Below are 21,420 nucleotides of genomic sequence, written 5' to 3'. Positions count from 1 at the left end.
AAGTGAGGAAGCTGGATTTCTGTTTAGAGTAACAACACACACACATTAACACACATGCATACATTCTGATAAAGTCAGTGCGCACACACACCACACACACACTCACACCCAGTAGGGAACTTTCGAGTGTGTGTGTGTGTGTGTGTGTCTGTGTGTGTGTGTATAGGAAACTGAGATTGAGTCAGACGTGCTCACACAGAGAAATAACGTTTCAACACAGCAGCTGAACTCTGGGAGGAGGCTGGTGCCGTTGGACGTGTTGCTCAATACATTTTACTTTAATGCTTATTTAACAGAACTCACAGGCCTTGAGTACAGTGAGTAAATATGGAAGCATTAAGTTTTAAAAACTGAACTGTTACAGGGAAGCTTCAGCAATCTTTGGCAAAATCTTCTTTATTATCACAGGTGGAAGCATTGGAGTGGTTTATTGATGTTTAGTCATCATAACATATCCACTGTTTTAGCTCATTTACAACTAATCACATAACTTGTTACTCAAGTGGTTAGGTTAATATATATATATATAGATTACCGAATGTGTTTTCCCTACTTTATACAATCCTTGCAACTCAATAATTTATTTACAGTATGAAAATCCACTTGCAGAGGCTTGCTCAAGTTAGGTAATCCGTCTCAGAGAAAACCACATCTTGTTTTAAGAAACATTATTGTTGCATGTTTAGACATTGCAGATTTTTGAAAGTCATCAGCACTAATTAACGGTGACAGAAAAACTTTGACATGAGTTGAATGAAAGCATCTCAAAGACTACGACATGCTTTGAGAAACAACTACTGGCTATCGTGGAAGAAGTGCAAATAACTTTTACTTACACAGTGTAGAAATACTCTGTAACAAGTAAAAGCCCAGCACTGAAGAATGTTAGTTAAGTACGAGCATCAAAACATCTTTAAAGCACACATAAATCAAGTGCCGTTATGTAGAATCAAACATTTCAGCTCATTTTTGAATAAAATGAATTATATTATTGTACTATGATTACTTATGTGTTAATGTGTTGTTGCTGTGCAGGTGTAGAGGTAATAATACTAGTCTTACTAATATATTACATCATGATTTATTCAGTGATTAGATTTTGCTTTGCTGATATGAATCTGCAAAGTAACTAATAACTGAAGTCATCAAAAGTACAGTGTCTCCCTCTGAAATTAGCGGAGCAGGACCGAGCAGAAATGTAAATGCTCAAATGAAGTTCAAGTACTCAAATACTATAGTATCTACTTTAGTACTAAAGTATTTATGTATATGTACTTATTTTCCACCACTGCATAAGAGCCGTGTAAAACAATGAAAGAATATTGGTTTCATATAATGTATAAACCCACAACTGTGATTTTTGTGTAATTTAAACTACATGATGTTAATATATAACATTGAACCAAATTAACTGCTGGGATGTGGAAACATGGCATCATCACCACAGTCAGGTGATTTTTGTAAGTAAAACAGATATATTAGTTTGATTGCAGATTGCGGAAGAAAACTCTGTGTGTGTGTGTGTGTGTGTGTGTATGTGTGGACATGTATTCTTGTGGTTGTGGGGGCAAACATCTGTTTACACAGTCACATTGTGCAGACCCGTCTTACTTATGGAGACAAAATCCAAGTCCCCACAACATAAATCATTAAATATTAGGATGAAGACTTGCTTTAATGTTAGATTAAGTTTAGGATACCAAAAGTCCATCTGTACCCTCTGATGGAAGTTTCCAGTGAATGTGGATAATAAGTGGATAATTTCCCTGCTGGGCTTTAGTTTCACTCTGCTTATGATTGTTGCCCGTCAGACTTGTTTTTTTAATTATGTTGTCATTGTCCAAGATCTCAGCAATTACTTTGATAATTGCCTCAAGTACAAAGCCATACGGGTTCAAAGGACATAGATGAGAACACCTGTGTCACTCTAAATATGCAGTTTCAGCCGATAGCTAAAAATACGTACTTTTAGCTTAGTTTAGCACAAAGAGGGAAACACAGGGAAACAGCTACCCTGGCTCTATCTCAAGTTTAACACATAAGTCTACCAGCACGTCTAAATCTCACTGATTAACATGTTATATCTCATTCATTTATTCCAAATTTCAATGAAATGTGTTTAATTTAATGTTCAAGCAACAAATTATGGTGCAGTAACATCCTCGATTTTTCATTTGTATTTCACAGGATTAAACTCACATTGACATCAGACTGCTATCTGCCTTTGTCAACAAGCAAATGAGAGTATTTCACAAAATGTCAAACCGTCCTTTGAATACTTGCAAAATGATGGTAACTATTAGAAGGATTCCCTGTCTTTCTGCAATCTGTTGGCTGCAGCTTCATACTGCATGCTCACCTGACAGATACAAGTGGTACTCAATCAAACTATACTTCTGATAGTTACAAAAATACTGATAAAATAAGGCCTGATTTGTAATAAACTGGAACTATCCTTTAATTATAGTTTCATGAATTTTTAGTTTACATACACACAGAGAGAGAGACTTTGAGACATGCACATGCAGTCTTTTCACAGGGCATAAACAAAAGCAAACTCTTCCCACAATAAGCCACTCAGACCCTGCCCTGGTGGCTACACAAAAGAGAGAGAGACCTGAGACACAGAGAGCAGAGATTCCCAGGAAAACGCTCGCTCGGCACCTCCAAAACAGACATGGAAAGAGAAGGAGGGAAGCGTATCTTTTCACTTGCAACAAGTGGGCCCAATCAAGCCATCTCACACACACACACACTGCCCGGAAAACTGAGACAGGAGGAAAACATGTATCGTGTTACTATTGTATCTAGTGGTGAACAGGATTTATGATGTCAAACCGTAGTGTCGTGGCCTTGCTGTGGGTTGTGCTACTTCTAATCTGCTATCATTTCTCTGTCTCTCTCTCCCTCTCTTTTACTTTTTTCCCTGTGTCATCTTCTCGTGTTAAACAAATAATAAGATCACTGAATAACGAGACTGCAAGTTTACCTCTGATGTAGAGACAACACATCCTATCAAGTTCTGACCTTGTATTTCCATTCTTCACTTTGACACAACAGCTGAAGCCTAGACTTGTGTGTGCATGTGTGTGTGTGTGTGTGTGTGTGTGTGAGTGTGTCTGTGAGAGAGAGAGACAGAGAGAGAGAGAAATGTGGGCGTAATAGATTCTAATTAAGTCCTGATGATTGAAGGAGATCAAACCAAACCTGAAGAGCTTCACTAAATCTACCATAATAAATGTACTTTGTCCAAACGTATGTGGACACCTTGTCCATGTGCTGTTCTGGGGCTGATTTCACTATTATTTAATTTTTAAGAAAGGTTGGTACAACAAGTAAACACTATAATACACAAGGTCAGAAATGAAGGTTTTAATACAAATGTTAGAGACCCAGTCCTCAATAAATGAAAAGAAAATCTGTCGCGTGTTCTTAGCTGTGCTTGAAACCTAAACAGTCAGGCACAATTCAGCATTCATAAGCACGTTTATTTTCTATATTGGTCCAACAAAGGTCCCAGGATTAAGTCCCATCCTCTAAACTTCCTTTGAATCTACTGAGAACAGACACACAAGATGCCATCTCTACCACCCCATACCACCCCCAGTCTGTAAAATCAGATAATTTAGATTTTTTCCAGTGCTTTAAATAATTCTGGAGTCTGTCATTATATCCACGATATTAACTGAAATAGCACATGGACATTTTGATATGTTTACTATTTGACATCTGAAGTGCATGATCTGCTCAGTACACCTTCATGACTCAGAATGTCTGGTCCTAGTAGACAGTTGATTTTATAAAGATGTTGTAAGTTATCTGGTATGAGTGCTAACCTTTCACCCACCAGGACATCTTTACTATCAGACAAAAGTGTGTCTCCAGCTTTGGGGCAATAGTTTGCTTCAATGTAAGACCCATAAAGAAATTGCTTTCCCAGCTTGGTGTGGAGAAACCTGATTGGCCCGCACAGAGCCCCGACCTCAACCCCATCCAGCACCTTTGGGATGGTTTGGAGCACTGGTCACAATGTTATTGTAGTCAACTACGCTAATAGAAAACCTTCCCAGTAAAGTGAAAACTCACAGCAGACTATACTGTAACTGTGCATGGATTTGAAATGAGAACCATCACATAAGGGTATAGTGTATGGATGTCCACATATTTTTGGCCATAGAGTTCACACTGCCTGTTTTTTTATTTAAATAAAAAATCAACTGAAGATCATTCAAGTGAACGACGCACATTTACACATATATAAAAGAAAAGTCTAAATACTGAATGTGGTTGAACCACACTGAGTGTGAGTGGTTGGGTGATGTGAGTCTGTAGGTGAATTGATGAAAGAGAGAAGGAAACTCCTTCCAATACTGTACAGCTTTCCGTAAAGATTAGACCTTTATTGAGAAAATTCCAGGTCGGCTTATGGCCGCACGACCCGCCATCTCCAACCAGGCCGATTATTGAATACACACACAAAAACACCCACGCACGCACACAACACATGTGGAGCAACCAGAGCCCTGTTGTGAGGCGACATTGATGACGCGTGTTGGATGGGATTATCTCTCCAGCTGTACTCTCACACCCGTGGAGAAGTGAGGCTAATTTGACCCCCCTCTCCCCCCCAAAAAAAGGCTCACTGAGGTTTTTCCACACAATGATGAACCCCCTCCTGCTTTTTCTCTGGCAAGTTCTAAAGCAAACCAAGCACTGTGTGTACTACAAAAATCAATCAACTTTGTGTTTTCCTTCATGGTCCGTTACTGCTCAAGTAGGTGCAGGACTCATCTCTGCTTGTTCAGTCTGCATCGTGTTCACGCAGCAGAAAGACTAACATGAAGAGTCAGGCTCATACATTCTTAATGGCTGAGTACTCAGATCAAATAGAGGCCAGAAAGTGGCTATGAAATAGGTCACATGTTGCAGGAATGAGGCTGTACAGTATCTGTGGAGTAACCCAGTGACATGTCTCCCTCTGTTGGTCTGATGCAGACATTACATTGCTTTGATTTATGAGACCAGTTTTATGGAAGCTGTGAGAAGTGCTTTTCTTAAAGTCAGCACAAGACAGTCACTGTTCATGACTGTTCTCTTTTAAATCTAGAAAATGACTTGATGTCTTCATGAAATTTTCACTAATGTGAACTGACAATGAAGAAACATGAAAAAACTTTCAATATCAGAGTAGAAGAGATAGAAGGTAATGCACAGTGAATACAGTTGCAGGGAGTATTTTAAGTATAATCATCAAAGCTAATTTGATAAAAAAAAAAAAAAAACAATATCAAACAATACATTCCACCTAGTAAATATGAATTCACACTATGTTAACTGTTGCACACACTGACACCAAGCTGCATTAAAATAGAGATGGACACAGATACAAGTGCAACTGCCGTTTTGTAGACGTGTTTAAACAACATGTTCGTTATATTTGGAAAATGTTAAAAGTTAACCCAGAGCAAGTTCTCTCATGCAGTTCTTGGTTAATAAATGCTTGGTGCATGGGGGATGTGACAGCCTGTTAGTAACCAGAATGTGAAAAAAATGTACACTGCACCCGTGGTGTTATACATATTCAAAAAGTTTACTTAATACCAGTGTGAAAATATTCAACTGCAAGTTAAAGAACCTTACTTAGGTAAAAATATACAAGTATTGTCAGCATAAAGTATCAAAGTTAAAGTTCTCATAGTACTCATAGTGCAGTAAAATGATCCCTGTCAGTGTTCATTTGTGTATGTTGCATTGCTGTTTTGAGCTAAATGAAACCATATTATATGGACAAAAGTATTAGGACAGATCTCTTTGTCATTGAATTCAGGTGTGGTATGGGATTGTTTTTCAGGGGGTTGGGCTCAGCCCCTTATTTCCAATGAAGGGAAATCTTAATGCTTCAGCACTCCTGGACATTTTGGACAATGCTGTGCTTCCAACTTTGTGGCAACAGTTTGGTGAAGGCCCTTTTTCTATTCCAGCATGACTGAGCCCCAGTGCACAAAGCAAAGTCCATAAAGACATGGTTGGATTAGCTTGGTGTGGAAGAACGTGACTGGCCCACACAGAGTCCTGACCTCAACCCCATCAAACACCTTTGGGATGACATCAGTGCCTGACCTCACAAATGCTCTACTGCATGAATGGTGATGCAATTTATGTCCCTGTTGGTGTAATGTTCAGGTCTCCCAAAACCTTATATACTGTACTTTACATACTGTTGGTATGGTTTAATCTATAGCAGTGTATCATAGAACGTTGTTTTTTTGTAGAGTTGCTGTCCTGTTCCTGTGAGGGTATCCAAAAAGTCCAAGAGGGAAAAAGACTGAAAAGTAACTAAGGTTGTCAGACAAATATAGATGAGTAGAAAGTACCATAATTGCCTGTGTGATTTCTGGGGGTTAGGTTTGTATTGAGTCTGACAGGTATTACTGTTACTGGTGGGGGCATCACAACAACTGGCCAAGGTGAGAAGCACTGCAATGGCCAGCAAGTCAAGTCAAGTCAAGTCAACTTTATTTGTATAGCCCATTTTTACAAGCAGTTTGTCTCAAAGGGCTTAACATAACATCAGCAACATCCTCTGCCCTTCGACCCTCACATCGACTAAGGAAAAACTCCCAGAAAAACCTTTAACAGGAAAAAATGGAAGAAACCTCAGGGTGAGCAACAGAGGAGGGATCCCTCACCCAGGACGGGCAGACGTGCAATGGATGTTGTACAGGCAGGAAAGCAATTTGCAACATGAGAAATGACATTACTAAAAAGATAAGCAAAACAAAATCTCAACTGTTTAGTTTCACTTTTGCTACCACCTCAATATGATTTTAACATTTCACAAGTTATAAGAAAATTATAGTAATGAAAATTATAATGAACTGCTGTAACATTCATGTATTCTTTTTTTATGTGATGTTGAGAATCACTATCATATCAGTTCGATTTCGGCCCGTAGGGAGAACCACCCCGCCCATAGTCGGTACATAGAGGAATGACAGGCAGATGTCAACAATACACATTGGGTTGGTCATAGAGCCGGCTACAGTTCAACTTGAAGATCTGGATGGAGAGATACCTGCAGAAAGATACAGAGAGAGAGAGAGAGAGAGAGAGAGAGAGAGGGAGGGAGAGACACAAGACTACGAGGAGCACTGGACACACAGTTAGTGACATAAAATAATGAACTGCATGTTAATCTGACGAGGGGAGAGGATAGAAGAGGAGAAGGAGGAGGGGAAACTGCTTGGTGGATCATGTTTGTGTCCCCCGGCAGCATAGGCCTATAGCAGCTTAGCTATGATAGAGATTTAAAGATTAACAGTTAGTCAGACCTATTCTACCTGTGGCTATATATCATGAGGTGAGTGAAACTATGCCTACCAGCCCTACACACTTTATTTGGTGCTAACTATATGCTTTACTAAACAGAAAGGTTTTAAGTTTAGTCTTAAAAGTGGAGGTGGTGTCTGCCTGTCGAACCCAGATTGGCAACTGGTTCCACAGCAGGGGTGCCTGATAGCTAAAGGCTCGTCCTCCCGTTCTACTTTTATAAATTCTGGGAACTGTAAGTAAACCTGCACTCTGTGATCTGAGTGATCTATTGGGAGTATATGGGACTATTAGATCCTGCAGGTATGATGGGGCGAGTCCATGTAGGGCCTTATATGTAAGTAGGAGAATTTTAAAGTCTATTCTGAATTTTACCGGAAGCCAGTGAAGAGAAGCTAAGATGGGGGAGATATGATCCCTTTTACTGATTCCTGTTAAAACTCTAGCTGCTGCATTTTGGATCAGCTGCAGGTTATTAATAGAATAATTTGGACATCCTGACAATAGTGAGTTGCAGTAGTCCAGCCTAGAAGTAACAAAAGCATGAACAAGTTTTTCAGCATCACTCTGAGAGAGGACGCTCCACGCGCCAGCAGGGGGTACTCTCAGTCTGATCTGCCTGTCTGAAGCCTCTCTGCTGTCACTCATGTGGAGACAGTGCAGCATGAATAAAGTTCACAGGTCCAACTGGTCAGACACGATATTGTCTACTGTCATGTTTCGCATGCAGCCTTTTGTTAAAGCACCTCTGAGAGCAGATGATTAGTTTGATTCTGTCTCCTTCCCCATTAATGGATCCAAACACGAAAGAGCACCATCAAATGAACAATGAAGTCTCTAAAATGAGTGATACGGTGATAGCCTCTAAATGTTAAAAGTTGTCATTCGGAGTATATTATGTATTTTTTGTCACAAAGAGGAAAGGTCTCACTCATTATCATATTGTTGCCATGGCATTTCAAACTCAGGACATGCTCCAGAGCAAGATCATGCGTGACAAAGAGGTGATGATTCATTGGGACACTACATGATACCCAGTTAAGAGCAGGAAAAGACTTTTAGAGCAGAAAACGCCAGCTTGTTGTGAACAGTAGGAGTTTGGATACTTGCTGAGCTGCATTTCTTTGATACGATGAGCTGTGTTGCTCCCGTAAGGAGGATTCTGAATGACAAAGGTAAGACCTGCTATGCAATTTTAAACAGCCCATCATCGTCTATGCAGATTACACTAAGCTGCTGTAGCCTTTTCTCCCAGTCCTGCTCTTCTAAAGTGGACTTTCTCCTGTGGACTACTGGAAACTGCTTCACAGTCATTAAATCACTGCTGTTTGATATTCATTAATTTATTCCATTTGTACTGACATGGCCTTATTGGACATGCTGCTGCACATTTCTGATCAATCCCAACTTTGCGCTGAAGCATTGATGAGTGCTGTAAAAGCCGATTACACTCTGTCTGTGTTTTTCTCTATTAATCCAGTTTAATTAGAGGCTAGTGGTCCCTGCCTTCCTGGATGTTAATCCTCATGAGCCAGTTCTTTTTGTCAAGTCAAGTGAGGTCTTCTGAACACCCACATCACTGACTCCAACCACAGCCTGTAAAATGTATACTGTTAGTTCATATTTGTGTATGTGTCTGTGTGTGAGTGTGTAGCAGCTGCACAGAGATAAGTGAAGCAGGTCAGTGAGAGGTGGACCTTTGTCCAGGGTCGGACAGCGGCACATTATTTATTCATGATGTATCTGACCGGCCACCTAATTGCAGCAGGAGGAGCCCAGTTACCCACAGCGTGCTACAGCCGCACTGTCTCACATTCACAGAAACTGGAGGCTGGATCACATGTCAGCCATGACTAACGCTTTGCGTCTTACTTACATTTGCACATCTCAGATAAAACAAACAGGGCTTGTGTCTGGTTAGACGCTCGTTGGATGAATGTTGAGAGGCACACTGAAAATTGTTAACAGAAGCTCAACAAGTGTTTGGCTTTGTTGCGGTGAGCATGGCAGACGAAGGTAAGGTCTTTATACTGCTGTTTGTTTGTTTGTTTATGTAACAGAAGCACCCACCCCTTCTTTTCTCACAGAGGGCTCCAGTGAGGATGTGAATAGGGGCACCGTGAAGGAGATCGTCTCACATCAAGACCAACAGACCAACAAGAAGCCCCATTCATTCCTACTTCCTCTTCCTCCTCTTCATTCTTCACCAGGTGAGACACAACTCTTCAATGTTGTACCTCATACTGAAGAGTTTAAGTCACATTCACTGTATCAACCATATTTTTTAGTACAGTGAGGATTCTTAATGCATTTGACGGTAAAAGCAGCAGTTCAGCACTGGACAATGGACCAGGGCTTTTATTGTGTAAAGAAAGACAAGGCTCTCAAATATACCTGTGTGGCCTCAGGTTGCAGTCACCTATAGCTGAGCTGTACGCATCAGTTGAACGGGAAAGAATTTTAAGGGCAATAATTTATTTTCCTCTCTGATGTTTTGTCTATGTTCATCTGATGTCTCTTTTCCTCCTCCATCTCTTCCTATCTTCCGTCCCTTTTCTATATCAATCTCACACCTCCTTCTCCGTCCATCTTCCTGCAGTCTCCCTTCTATCAGATCAGGCTTACCTGCAAGCAGCAGCCATTTTTCAGCAGCTGCGAACAGAGAAGACAGTCACACAACAGCTGCTGCAATATGGCAGGAAGACGGACATGCCACAGCCGGAGAGCAGAGACAAAACCACACAGAGACAGGCATACCAGCTCGCCTTCAACACTCTCAAATGTATGAATCAGCATCCTTTAACCAAATCTACTGTTGAGACTTTAGTGGTCCCACACACCCTGCCTGGAGAGGACAGACTGATGGTTAAACATAAAGCCAGGGAAAAATTAATTTGATCTACTCTACTGCTACCTCTGCAGGCCTTACCCACCTTCTGGAAGGAAGTCTTATCGCTATAATGAATAGCAGTGGAACCTCAGCAATATTCACTTTTGAACAGCAGTTTCAAATGCAGAGTGTAGATTAAATACTATACAGTCATACATTTCACTTCCCATATGACTGCAAATTACTTGAGCTGGGGTTACAGCAGATGCCTGCATGGGAGGTGATAAGAGGATGCATGCCATGGACACACACATACATACACACAGAAAAAGCACCATAATCACACACACACACACACAGCATGCACTATTTGACTGCACATGTAGGGGATGGTTGGTATCTTGCCATGGAGGTAGTTTTGATTTTATTTGGCCAGGAGTGGAGATATCGCTCTTTTGAAATGTTTTTCACCACCTCAGTACAGTGGTTTTGAATGGATTATTAGGTCTGTGGGGCTAAGATCTCGCTATATTTATTATATATTTATCTATATTTTATAAAAGCTATATTTAAAGCTGCACTGATAAATGTGAAAAGAGTCATCATGAAACCACAGAGAGTTATCCCCAGTTTTATGAAATATTTTGACATCTTTTAGCTAATTCTGTTGGTATTATGACCTTCATCGATTTGGTTCACTCTCATCTGCTCTCACCTCATTTCCTGCAACTGAAAGCATCTATTATCACATGCTGACATATTGTGTCCTGGCTGCATGTGTGAATAAACAACTGCTTGATAACATATTCACCTTAACAACTTAATGAGTTCTGATGATATTTTTCATTGCTGCAAACCTCCAAACAAAACAGGATTTAGCTTGATTCTACTGGGATCCAGACAGAAATCTCAGAGATGGATATTTCTGAATTTTGGGATGTAAAACCAAAAGTGACAGAATATGTTTTTGTAATTTGAGTGAACTTACCCTTTAAGAATTACCTTCATCACCTTTAGTTTTATATGAAACGCAAATGATGTTTTGATAGTTTTGTTTCAGTCCACTGACAAACCTTTTTTTCTCCTGTAGATCAAGATTTATTGGAGGACATCATTACTGACAGCTGTTTCCACACATCTCAGCATATTGTGAGTCGCACCAGATTTCACATGGGGGTAACAAACCAAAAACTGATCAAAAACACTTAAGCACCAACTCACGGACTGTGAAGCTGTCTGGGACTGATCTGTCTTCGAATAAAGTAGCTGTGCAGCCGCTGTCCATATGAATTTGCTCCATCAGAATATGGTAAAATGGTGGTGAGGGAGAAGGGAATGCAGTTAAAGGCCATTTGTATTCAGATCTGTATGTAGTTGGGCTGGTTATAGGCGGCAAATGATGCATACAAGAGAGAGGCAGACACATGCTCCAACTGGGAGACTGTGAATGACACTATAAAACACTGTGCAATGACACATACATGGACAAAGAGACAACTTTCTCTCTCTGCGAAAGGATGGCTTTGTTGAGGGATGGGTGACAGGTCATTAGTCTGCAAGTAGGACTATAAAAGCTGCCACACAGCTCTTTGCTCTTTGTAATTCCACACACCTCCTTTATTGCAACATACATATTCTACCTCCTGTGTACACACACACACACACACACACACACACACACCCTGAGAAAAGTTAAAATGCTAAAAAAAAAAAAAAAAGAGCAAATGATGGCACATAATCTCTAGTAATGGCAAGTAAAAACAAGTAATGGCAAATAGAATCTTTAACTTTGCTGCATGAGCCGTCATTAGTGAATTTTGTTTTACCTCTGCCCTTATCTGCTACGACAAATCAAAATGTCTGCCATGGAAAAAGATCTATTCTTATTATGATATCTATTTACTAATGATGAATAAGATGGTGGCATTTTGCAGCCCAGCGACTTGCTGCCGTTGGCGATGGTGATGCTGTTTGACTTCCAGGACAGAGGGTTTTTGTTGCGTGAACTTTCATCAAAGGAAGGGGAGGAGCCTCTGCTGGAAGTCAGGGACCTGGAGAAGAGTTTGCAGAGGTGAGCGTTAACATCATGTATCTTGAAAGTTGTGATTCAACTTTGAAATTATTTCAGCTGCCATTTGTTAGCAATTTTCTTGAATTGGGTAAAGTGAAATGTGGAAATTCACCTCAAACTGATAGTAGGAGGCATAAAAATGTGGTTTGAAGTCTTGCTGTGTGTGTGTGTTTATTACAGGTGGAAGACCAAGCTGGCAGCATCTCTAGCTCGCTGCAGAGTGAAACAGAATCTGCAGAGCGTCTCCTGTTTTCTGTCTGATCCTGTCAGAACCAAACAACACAGAGCAAGGTGTCTGCCACTTTACGCATGGGTCAATACTCTGGAGACCAGGTAAGCTCTGAGACACATAGACACACTCAGAGAAGTGCAAATACTGTGAATGACTGCAGTTATTCTGGTGACGCAAACCAGAAGATGGTGCTTGAGGAAGGAACTCATGACCCCCCAGAATAGCTGCCAGTCCTGGGCGTTTATTGTGCTCTTTCTGTGATTAAGTGCCTGCTTTTGAGAGATTATTAAGCTTATTGAGTTGAGAGTCAATGGCTACCCTCTCCCTGTTCTTCTCAGTGGTGCACTCCAGACTCCACAAGCTGGGATTATCTGGTATACATCATACCCCACAGAGCACATGATGTCAGCATAGAGACAAGTGTAAAAGTCTATGAAATTACTACACTGTGAGCTTAACGTGACATTTCTATGTGGGCGGCTCAACATTATTACAGCTTGTAGGTAACGAGTTCTGCTGTGGTTGTTGATGTAAAGCTAAATGCTGCATCACTGTTCACCACGCAAAACCTTTGGTTGGCCACTGATACACTGGAGTCAAAAATATCCTCTGTGCTGTGTGAGGGAGTGCAGAGGTGTTTCTGCATCAAATGAAACAGTTTAACCTCATCCCTCCTCTGTAGTGTTGAGGAAGTGGTTGAAGCTCTGCAAAGCGCAGGCTTGTGTGAAGTGGAGAACATGACTGACCTCAGGGAATCGACGTTCTGCAGAGATCCACTCTGTCCAGACACACTGGTCTTCTCCCAGCAGCTTCATGCTCTGCTTCAGCACAGCAGCCTCAGAATGACGCATGTACTTAACATGCAGGTATGTATGAATTTGTGTTTGTCGTGCAGTGTGCAACTGAGCTAAATTGTGGTTAAACTCACTAGTAAGAAACATGTTTTCCTTTGTCAGGATCTTTACTTAGTTAAGAAGAAGTGCAAGTTTTGTTTTATATAAATCTACTTAGGTAAGAAGCAAAAGTAACCAGACTGTTAAATGTAAAATGTAAAAATCCACCAATAAAGTGCATCGACAATGTAAATTCAGGTATTCTTCTTGTTGGTGGTCGACGTTCATCACAATTAGTTCCAGTCTTCTGGATTCTCTAGTACATTTGTTTTTTGTATGTTCTCTTTATTGGAATACACTTCTTCACCAAGATAAGAAAAAGAAAATTTACTGGTCTGAACAGTTAAAGTCCCCAAAATGTTGACTGGGAGGTGAAAAATTAAGAAGACAGGAGGAAATGTAGTTAATGACTTCAATTTTTAATAATAGTCTTTCATAGACAAATGAGCAGCTTCACTCCACTGCTGTGAGACAGATTAAAAGCTCTGCTCTTTGCAAAACGACCTTTCCTGCTGTGACTTGAAGTTAAAATTTGTGTAACTGAGTTTAAAAAAGTTATCTTGGTGAACAACACAAAGGTCTGTGAGTTTTGTCAAGAAAAATAAGAAAGTCCTCCAAATTTGGATGACATTAATGTGAGTCTCGGGCTGGTGTCTCTGTGCAGGACAGGAGTGTGTGTGTGGCTGTGAGTGTGTTACGCCCCCTGCTGTATGAAAACGGTGACGTCCTGGTGGTGGGGTCTTTCTCAGCTGAGACTGTGGCTCACGTAGCTGTTGTGGCCGCCGCACGCTCTGGTCGAGTGTTGGTGTGTGGTGCTGATCACACACTCTTTCAGATAGCAGAGATACAAGAACTACTCACACAAATGGACATCAAAAGTGAGTGGCAAAAGGACCGCAGAGAGAGCATTAATAAAAGAACAATTTTACACAAGTACGCATGAGTGTTGAACATTTATTTCCATTTCAAACTACAGTATATGCACACCTACTTTTCTGATGTAACTTCTCGCCCACTGTAGATGTCCGAGTCCTGTCAGAGGAGTTCTTTGGTCTGCACGAGTGGGACGCCACCATCCAGCGTTTAAAGGTCATCATAGTGTTGCCTCAGTGTTCGTCCTCTGCCCTCAATGACCCTGTGCCCGCCATCCACAGTGAACATGGAGGTACATCACATCGTGGAGGATGGGTGGAACAAGCAAGAGTTTTTCGGATGTCCGCCCTAACTTTAAACACTTAACATTAAACTTTAAATGACATCACATGCATGATCAGCAAATGGGTCGGCACTTGGCCAGATCACATGTTACCTGGACTGAGGCCTTCTGAGACGACTAAGGTGCGAGGCCCCTGTTTGCCTTATTCACTGTGGCACAGCTATGTATGGAAGATTTAAAAGGCCTAAAGCAAATCAAATAAAGAAATAAAGTGAAACAAAATACATATTTATAATTTATTTCCTTCTTATGCACACGTTCACTGAGTCATAATGAAATGTATGACCCACTCCAGTTTTGAGGGGTGAATTGTGCTACAGGAAGATGTATAAATAGACACATGGTAACTAGCCATCTGTCTTTCCTCATCCATCCAGTAAATTGAAGCAATCTAACCAACACAAATTAGCTGTCAACTAGCTGGAGCATCGTGCCAAAAAGATCCCTCTCAAGGGAAACTTACATTAAAGAAGGTGGATAGAAGAAGAAGGTACCATTACAAAGGGAAAAATGATGAAATGAAATTGATAGAAAATAAATTATTCTAGAAATAATGATGGTAATATGAAGAGGGAGTGTCTTTCCATTTAGTTTCTCAAATATGATTAAATAAATTTTGTTCTGTTGACAGACTGGAATTTACTGCCAGATTTATCTCATGGTTCTGTATCCCAGAGCAAAATAAACACAATGGCCACCCAGCAGGCACGACTACTGGCACACGCCCTCTCCTGTGAGTATATATTTAAAGCACACACACACACAGAGAGAGAAAGAGAGCAGGATAGACATTTCAAAAAAATAAGTTACACTGAACATTTCAATAAACAAAGTAATACTTGAAGAGATCCAGCTGAGAACAGTTACGTAAGGCCTGTGCGTGTACACAAACACACTGCTAAAAAGTTGTCTGTTTTGCATTCTTGCTGTATTGTATTTTCCTGTGCATACTTTTGATGCCAGCACTGTAAGAACAGAACAAAAATTATTCTTTGTTCTTGTTCTCTCTGTCTCTCAGTCCCAAAGGTTCAGACTGTGGTCTACTGCACACGCTCAGTGTATCCTGAGGAAAATGAACAGCTTATCAAAAGAGTGTTAGAGAAAACACACACTCACCCCAAACTGCTGCCCTTCAGGTAAACACACACATTCACACATACACACCTCTCTTTGTGCAACCATTAGTCCTCTGCCTACTAAGAGTTTAATTATGCATTCAGACTTTTCATTATTTATCCACAGGCTCAAACCACAAATGCAGAAAACTGAAAGTAGTCATGTACTGTACTCGAATACAGGCCGTAGATAAAGTACATAAAGTAATAAAGGTCTTTTAGGAAATGTCATTCTGGGTGCATTTAAAGGAAAACAGGATGAAGACCCCTCCCTGACCCAACCAGCCTGTGACAGAGAGCGACAGGTGATTGGCAGCTCACAGCAAAGCTCACCTGCTTTAAAGTTTGCATCAATTGGACATTTACTTTGAAGCTGAAATTTTGCGCTCTCACTGTCACTGAGATTATGTATCAAAGTGATTACTTTCACTGAGATCAAACAAGATGTCAAGGTATAAAATCCACCTTTAAATTTAATAAGTTTACTTTGATCTAGAGCCATGTTAGAGGCTCATGCTAACATTAGCATGCTAACACACTCACAGTAACAATGATGTTAAGCACGTATAATTTAACACATTCACAATTGTAGTGTGGCATGTAAGCATGCTAGCTTTTGCTAATTAGCATTAAAACACAAAGTATAGTTAAGGCTGATCTGCATGTCATTAGTTTTACAAGTATTTGGTCGAGCAAATATCGGACAAACCAAAATTTTGACCTTATGGTAGTGATAGACGAACGCTTAAAGGAACGAGTATCAAATTTATTACAGTTCAAATTGAGGGGGACATGAATGTCTTTGCCAAATTTCATAGCAGTGAATTCAGTATTTTTTGAGATACTTCACTTAAAGACAAAGACACCTACTGGTGGCACCAGAATAAAAGTCATTCTGATCACCAAAACTCAGCGGGATTCATCCTCTGGGGACAATGACGATGATGTTGTTCCATCTGAGCCCAGACCATCTCAAGAGCCGCATCACTAGCACTGTGAATATGATCTAAATTCACAGAATCATAAACACATAGTTCAGCTCAACAGCTGCTCATGTAACATCTGCATGTGTATCTCAGCGCGGATCCTACTTATATTGAGTATTGGGCTTCATCTCTGAGAATTGCAGACTACAGGATAGACTTTAAGAGAGAGAGAATGAGTCAGTAATGCCTGTTGAGTGTATGACGTGACAGGGTATCTTATTTCTCCATGTGTACTGTATGTACAGGTGTGTGTGTGTGTGTGTGTTTGAGTTTGAATCTATGTTTTGTGTGACACAGAGGGTACAGTCACTAGGCTGATAACAGCATAAGGGATCAGCTGCGGTTGCCGTGAGTACAGTAGTTAATCCTACATTTGGGGTGAATGGGCTGGAGAGGACTTTAGTATCTCTCTTCACGCCTGCTTCTCCACGACTCATTTGCTACGGTCTGTCTTCTTACAGAAATCCAAATATTATTATATTTGGTCACATAAGCTCTTTTATCAACTTACCAATGTGCAATGAGACAGTCAGTGGCTGTTTTTCACCGCTGTGTGTGCAGTATCTGCTCAATGAAAACAGCGATCTACTGAAGCATCGCTGAGTTGGAGCTACTTTGATCCAAAGAACTGCACAATAGCAGCTCTTATACTGATCACATGTTAATCTTCTTATAGGTGCCACATACAGCAAATTTAAAAAGAATTATAAAGATATTTGCTCTATTTGGCTGTTAAAGTAGTCCTGAATTAATGCTAAAACAAAGCACCTTTTAACAACTTTTCACCTGCTGCTGTGCTGCCCTCTCAGGGTGAATGGTCCCATTTTCCCTGACGACACCCAGTCAGGAGACACAACAGACTCCAAGTTCTTCAGACTGGAGCCATCTCAGTTCACCAACGGCTGCTTCGCTGCACGGCTGTCCAGACAGGTGAGGGATGAATATGTGTGGGGTGTGGAAGCTGAAAGGGAAAATGTGGAGGGCAAGGCTGTCTTCAGCAGAAGATGGAGGGGAAACTGAATTTTTGTGGTGTGTGTGTGGTTTGTGTGATTGCTTTGCTATGAGACTTTCCAATAGTGCTGAGGCTGCACTCTTTTACTGTCTGTCTGCTGGGAGGTCGGTCGGCTGTGCTTGTCTCTACACATGCACGTGCGCGCGCACACACACACACACACACACACACACTATTGCTCCCTAAAACACTGCAGCATTATTCCAATACTTTACAAAAAAAAGAGACAAGTTAAAGATGAAATACGCCTGAGCCGCAACATTTCAGTACCTTGCAGCAGAGATGAATGGCTAATTCTCTGTATCGCTCTTTCAGTGCTCCCTCCACCCCTCCAGTCTTGTTGCATCACCTCATTGCTCCATCTCTTTGCCCCCCCAATCCCCCCGCCCCCCAATCCCCCTTCCCTCTTGTTCCACTCATAAAAAGAAGAAAAATACAACAGACAGAAATGAGATGCTGCTCCTTTGATCCTCTGCAGCTCGAAAAAATGGTGCAGGGAGGGGACTGTGCCTTTGTGTGGGAGTGTGTTTGATATCAATACACATACACACACACGCACACACACAAGGGGCAGGTCTTGCTCACCTGTCTAGTGGCAGTGCAGTAATTTAAAATCAAAGGATCATTAGGTGTAATCAGATCGACATCGACTCTTGCGGTGAGTCAAATCAAATCAGAGCTGCTGCTGCAGATTTAGTTACACTGACAGTTCTGGTCTGGTTAACCGCTGCTCTGATGAGTGACTTCACACCAGTCAAACTGTGACAGAGGTCGATTTAAAGGGATCTGAAATAGACATAGCAACAGAGAGAGAGAGAGAGAGAGAGAAAGAAGATGTAAGGCAACTAGAAGTCTCCTTTAAACTTGTCTTTTAAAAATCTTTAAATTAAAAAACAACAACAACTGTAAAACACATCAACCCTGACCGGCTGCCATTCATGCCTCTTTGTAGCATATCTCAGTTTTCCCCATTTCATTTCCCCAGTTTTCTTTTTGAGGTGTAAAAATGACTTAAATAAATACAAGTAAATAAGTGTCATGCAAGAAGCTCTGCGCTGCTAGTACGGCAGCAAAATGTTTGCATGTGAGAATTCTCACAATGACAAAGTTAACATGGCTTTTTTTTTCCTATCACAACCTAATGATGGCGCTACGGGTAAAGCAAGTTCTTAAAACTCCTCCCTTGGAGATGATAAATGTTTGTAGCGAGTTTTATGACCATCTATACACTAGTTCTCAAACATGAATTTTATGATGGCACTAGAGGAAAAGCCAGGGCATCACAAAGTCAGTATGATTCATAAGGCGATTCATAAATCCTTAAAGCCACAAAATAAAAACCTAAAATATTTAACCTGTTAAACTAACGGCCTACCCCTCTCTAGTATAATGTGGTCGTCACCATTTTACTACAAACTTAAAAATGACTCAAAGCATGTAATACCGTCAAAGCAAGAAAAATGAAGAATAGTGTACAAAATGATTAAATATTTGAAAGTGAATGAAAATACATTGACATTGTTTTGAGCAGTGCGTTAAACAACAGCCATTAAACAAGAGATTGAGACAGACACAGAGGGAGAAGGATGGGGAAGAGAAAGCCTTGCAGCGGATTTAAAGGGATTTCCACTGTTTGAATGCCACTGCAGACGAAGATAAACGTTTGATTCTTATGCATGTATGTACACACCAAACATTGTGTGTGGTTTTTTGCTACAGGAGCTGCTGACATCTTCTTTCAGTCCTGAATCATCTGTTAATACTCAGATTAACTATGTTTACATGCACAGCATATTCCGGCTTTTATTCTGAGAAAGACAAGTATCAAATTCAGAATATTGTCATATTGGGAATAGTGGAAAATTAGTATGCATAGGAATGTAGTCAGTGACCTCCCTAAAACAACAGAGACTCATTATGAGCAACCTGCACTGTCCTCTCTCCTCTTCTATTTATTAGCCATACAACAATAACAATGTTTCATGTGACTGACTATCATGTTACCTTTCAAATTATATTCCACACAATCCATTAAATCCCTGTGCAGTCGCTCCTCCTCCTCCTCCTCTGCAGGTTCACTTTATAGCTGGGGCTCTTTTCTCCAGTGCCGTGTTTTGTTGTACATATCTCCTTGGTATGTTACCCTTGAGGCCTGTAGTTTTAATGTGTTGTATCTTCACATCAAATCTTAAACTGCTCCTGCTTTTTCAGGCAGATCCCACTAAGGTAGAAACAGTCCAGGATGTGCTGGCAAGGGCAGCAGCAAAGGGCCTCCTGGGTGGAATAATTCCTGAACAATCAAAAGCTGGAAAAAAGGGGAAAAGCAGGAAGAATCACTTGGCTTCAGCTGGCAGCAAACCTTCATCACCCTCAAGCCAAGAGAAAGAGACAGAAAGGGAGCTTCTGCATGGAGACTCACCCATGGAACATGAAGAAAAGAAGGGTGAATGTAGTGATGAGGAGAACGAGGATGAAAAGGAGGAAGATAACGGGGGAAAGGGAGGGAAGAATAGGAGAGGGCCAAAAGGCTGCAAACGAAAGGTCAAACGACGACCAAAACAAGCCAACGGAACGACCACGGTCCCAAAGCATCACTCTAAAGGCCACAAGAAGAAACCAACAAAGAGAAAAATCAACCAATCAAACCAGTCAAACCAACATCACAAGAGGCGCGTGAAAAAAAGCAAACCAAGAAGAATACCTCGTCTTACACTGACATTAATGTCCTCTGCAAAATCCTCCAACCACTTGTCTCCAATTACAGCCCTTGCACACAAGCTAAGTGACAACCTAACAATTAAATCACAGCAGAATGTCTTTAGCGTCCCTTCCCCTGCTCATCCTGCTCCACTGACTCCCCATACAGCCTCCAAGCAGGTGCAGAGGCAAAACACAAAGCCTGAAAGAGCAGAGAAAGCACTGAAGGATGCAACTAAACCAGAAAGCCCATTCAAGGCCGGAGGAAAGGTGGTGAGACCGAAGACAAACACAGCGATTACACAGAACACGTCGAAAGTGGCAGATTTTGTCCTGCCACCCATTCCCTTCCCATCCCACAGCTCTCCTTCACAAAATCTCACCAACTCTCAGTTCTCCCAAATATGTGCATCCTCTTCCTCAGTCTCTCTGCCTGGATTATAGAAATGTGGGGATCACGATCGCTCATGTGGTGAATTTCTGATAGCACAGTCAGTGTGATCATAGAGGAGAGGACTACCAAGTAAATTATTTTTAAAAATTAAATTACCTTAACGTCAGAGAAGTCATTTCTGATGGCTGATCAGCTGAAATCTGTTTATCTGTAATTTTTTAAGTCTTAAGATGGCAGCAATTAAATTAAATGTGAAATGTGTTGAAGCAAGTTATTAGATAAGAAAAAAAGTCAAGATTCAGGAGTTTGTTTCTGCATCATTGTAAAAGATATCCCTTTAGCTTTTTAGCATTTAGATACTGTTTGTAAATAATTAGTGTTGGAGCAAGAAGGTTAAATATTTTTTTCCCTACTTTGAGCTACAGCAAGATGAGCTGTATGAGCTCATTATTACTCTTAAGAACGAATCAAATTAAACAATCCTGAGAAGGAAAAGATCAGTGTGTTGAGAGGTCACAAGTATAACAACACTGCAAAGGGGCACAGAGCCACAACACCCTCAGTTCAAGTCTGTCCAGGAACCACTGGAAGAAACAATAAATCAATTTATCAAAAAAAAGACAAAAATGATAATTCACCCACAGA

At 40.8% G+C, this 21,420-nt stretch overlaps 1 protein-coding gene across 2 annotated transcripts; it reads left to right on the top strand.

Annotated features, from left to right (window-relative positions):
- The first annotated feature begins 8,231 nt into the window (after positions 1-8,231).
- LOC124072505 (putative methyltransferase NSUN7) lies at positions 8,232-20,992 on the top strand. 2 transcript variants are annotated; one of them, XM_046413981.1, is made up of 13 exons: positions 8,232-8,504; positions 9,417-9,539; positions 9,929-10,111; positions 11,250-11,308; positions 12,094-12,230; positions 12,411-12,563; positions 13,145-13,328; positions 14,020-14,233; positions 14,377-14,520; positions 15,203-15,304; positions 15,590-15,707; positions 17,482-17,602; positions 19,896-20,992. In XM_046413981.1, the coding sequence occupies exons 1-13, from the start codon at positions 8,462-8,464 to the stop codon at positions 20,823-20,825; spliced, it is 2,511 nt and encodes an 836-aa protein (XP_046269937.1). In that variant the 5' UTR covers positions 8,232-8,461; the 3' UTR covers positions 20,826-20,992. The 2 variants fall into 2 exon arrangements, with proteins under 2 accessions (XP_046269937.1, XP_046269946.1); XM_046413990.1 differs by lacking the exon at positions 8,232-8,504 and adding an exon at positions 8,522-9,345.
- The last annotated feature ends 428 nt before the right edge of the window (positions 20,993-21,420 follow it).

Source organism: Scatophagus argus, chromosome 2 (genome assembly GCF_020382885.2).
Source record: "Scatophagus argus isolate fScaArg1 chromosome 2, fScaArg1.pri, whole genome shotgun sequence".
Classification (NCBI taxonomy): domain Eukaryota; kingdom Metazoa; phylum Chordata; class Actinopteri; family Scatophagidae; genus Scatophagus; species Scatophagus argus.
Note: the sequence above shows the minus strand (reverse complement) of the source record. Positions and strands in the feature narration are given on the sequence as shown.

Excerpts from the sequence above, each read along its gene's own strand:
- LOC124072505 (XM_046413981.1), top strand. The coding sequence starts at position 8,462 with ATGAGCTGTGTTGCTCCCGTAAGGAGGATTCTGAATGACAAAG. Across the intron at positions 8,505-9,416 it reads GAGGATTCTGAATGACAAAG|AGGGCTCCAGTGAGGATGTG; the intron begins GTAAGACCTGCT and ends CTTTTCTCACAG. Across the intron at positions 17,603-19,895 it reads CTGCACGGCTGTCCAGACAG|GCAGATCCCACTAAGGTAGA; the intron begins GTGAGGGATGAA and ends CTGCTTTTTCAG.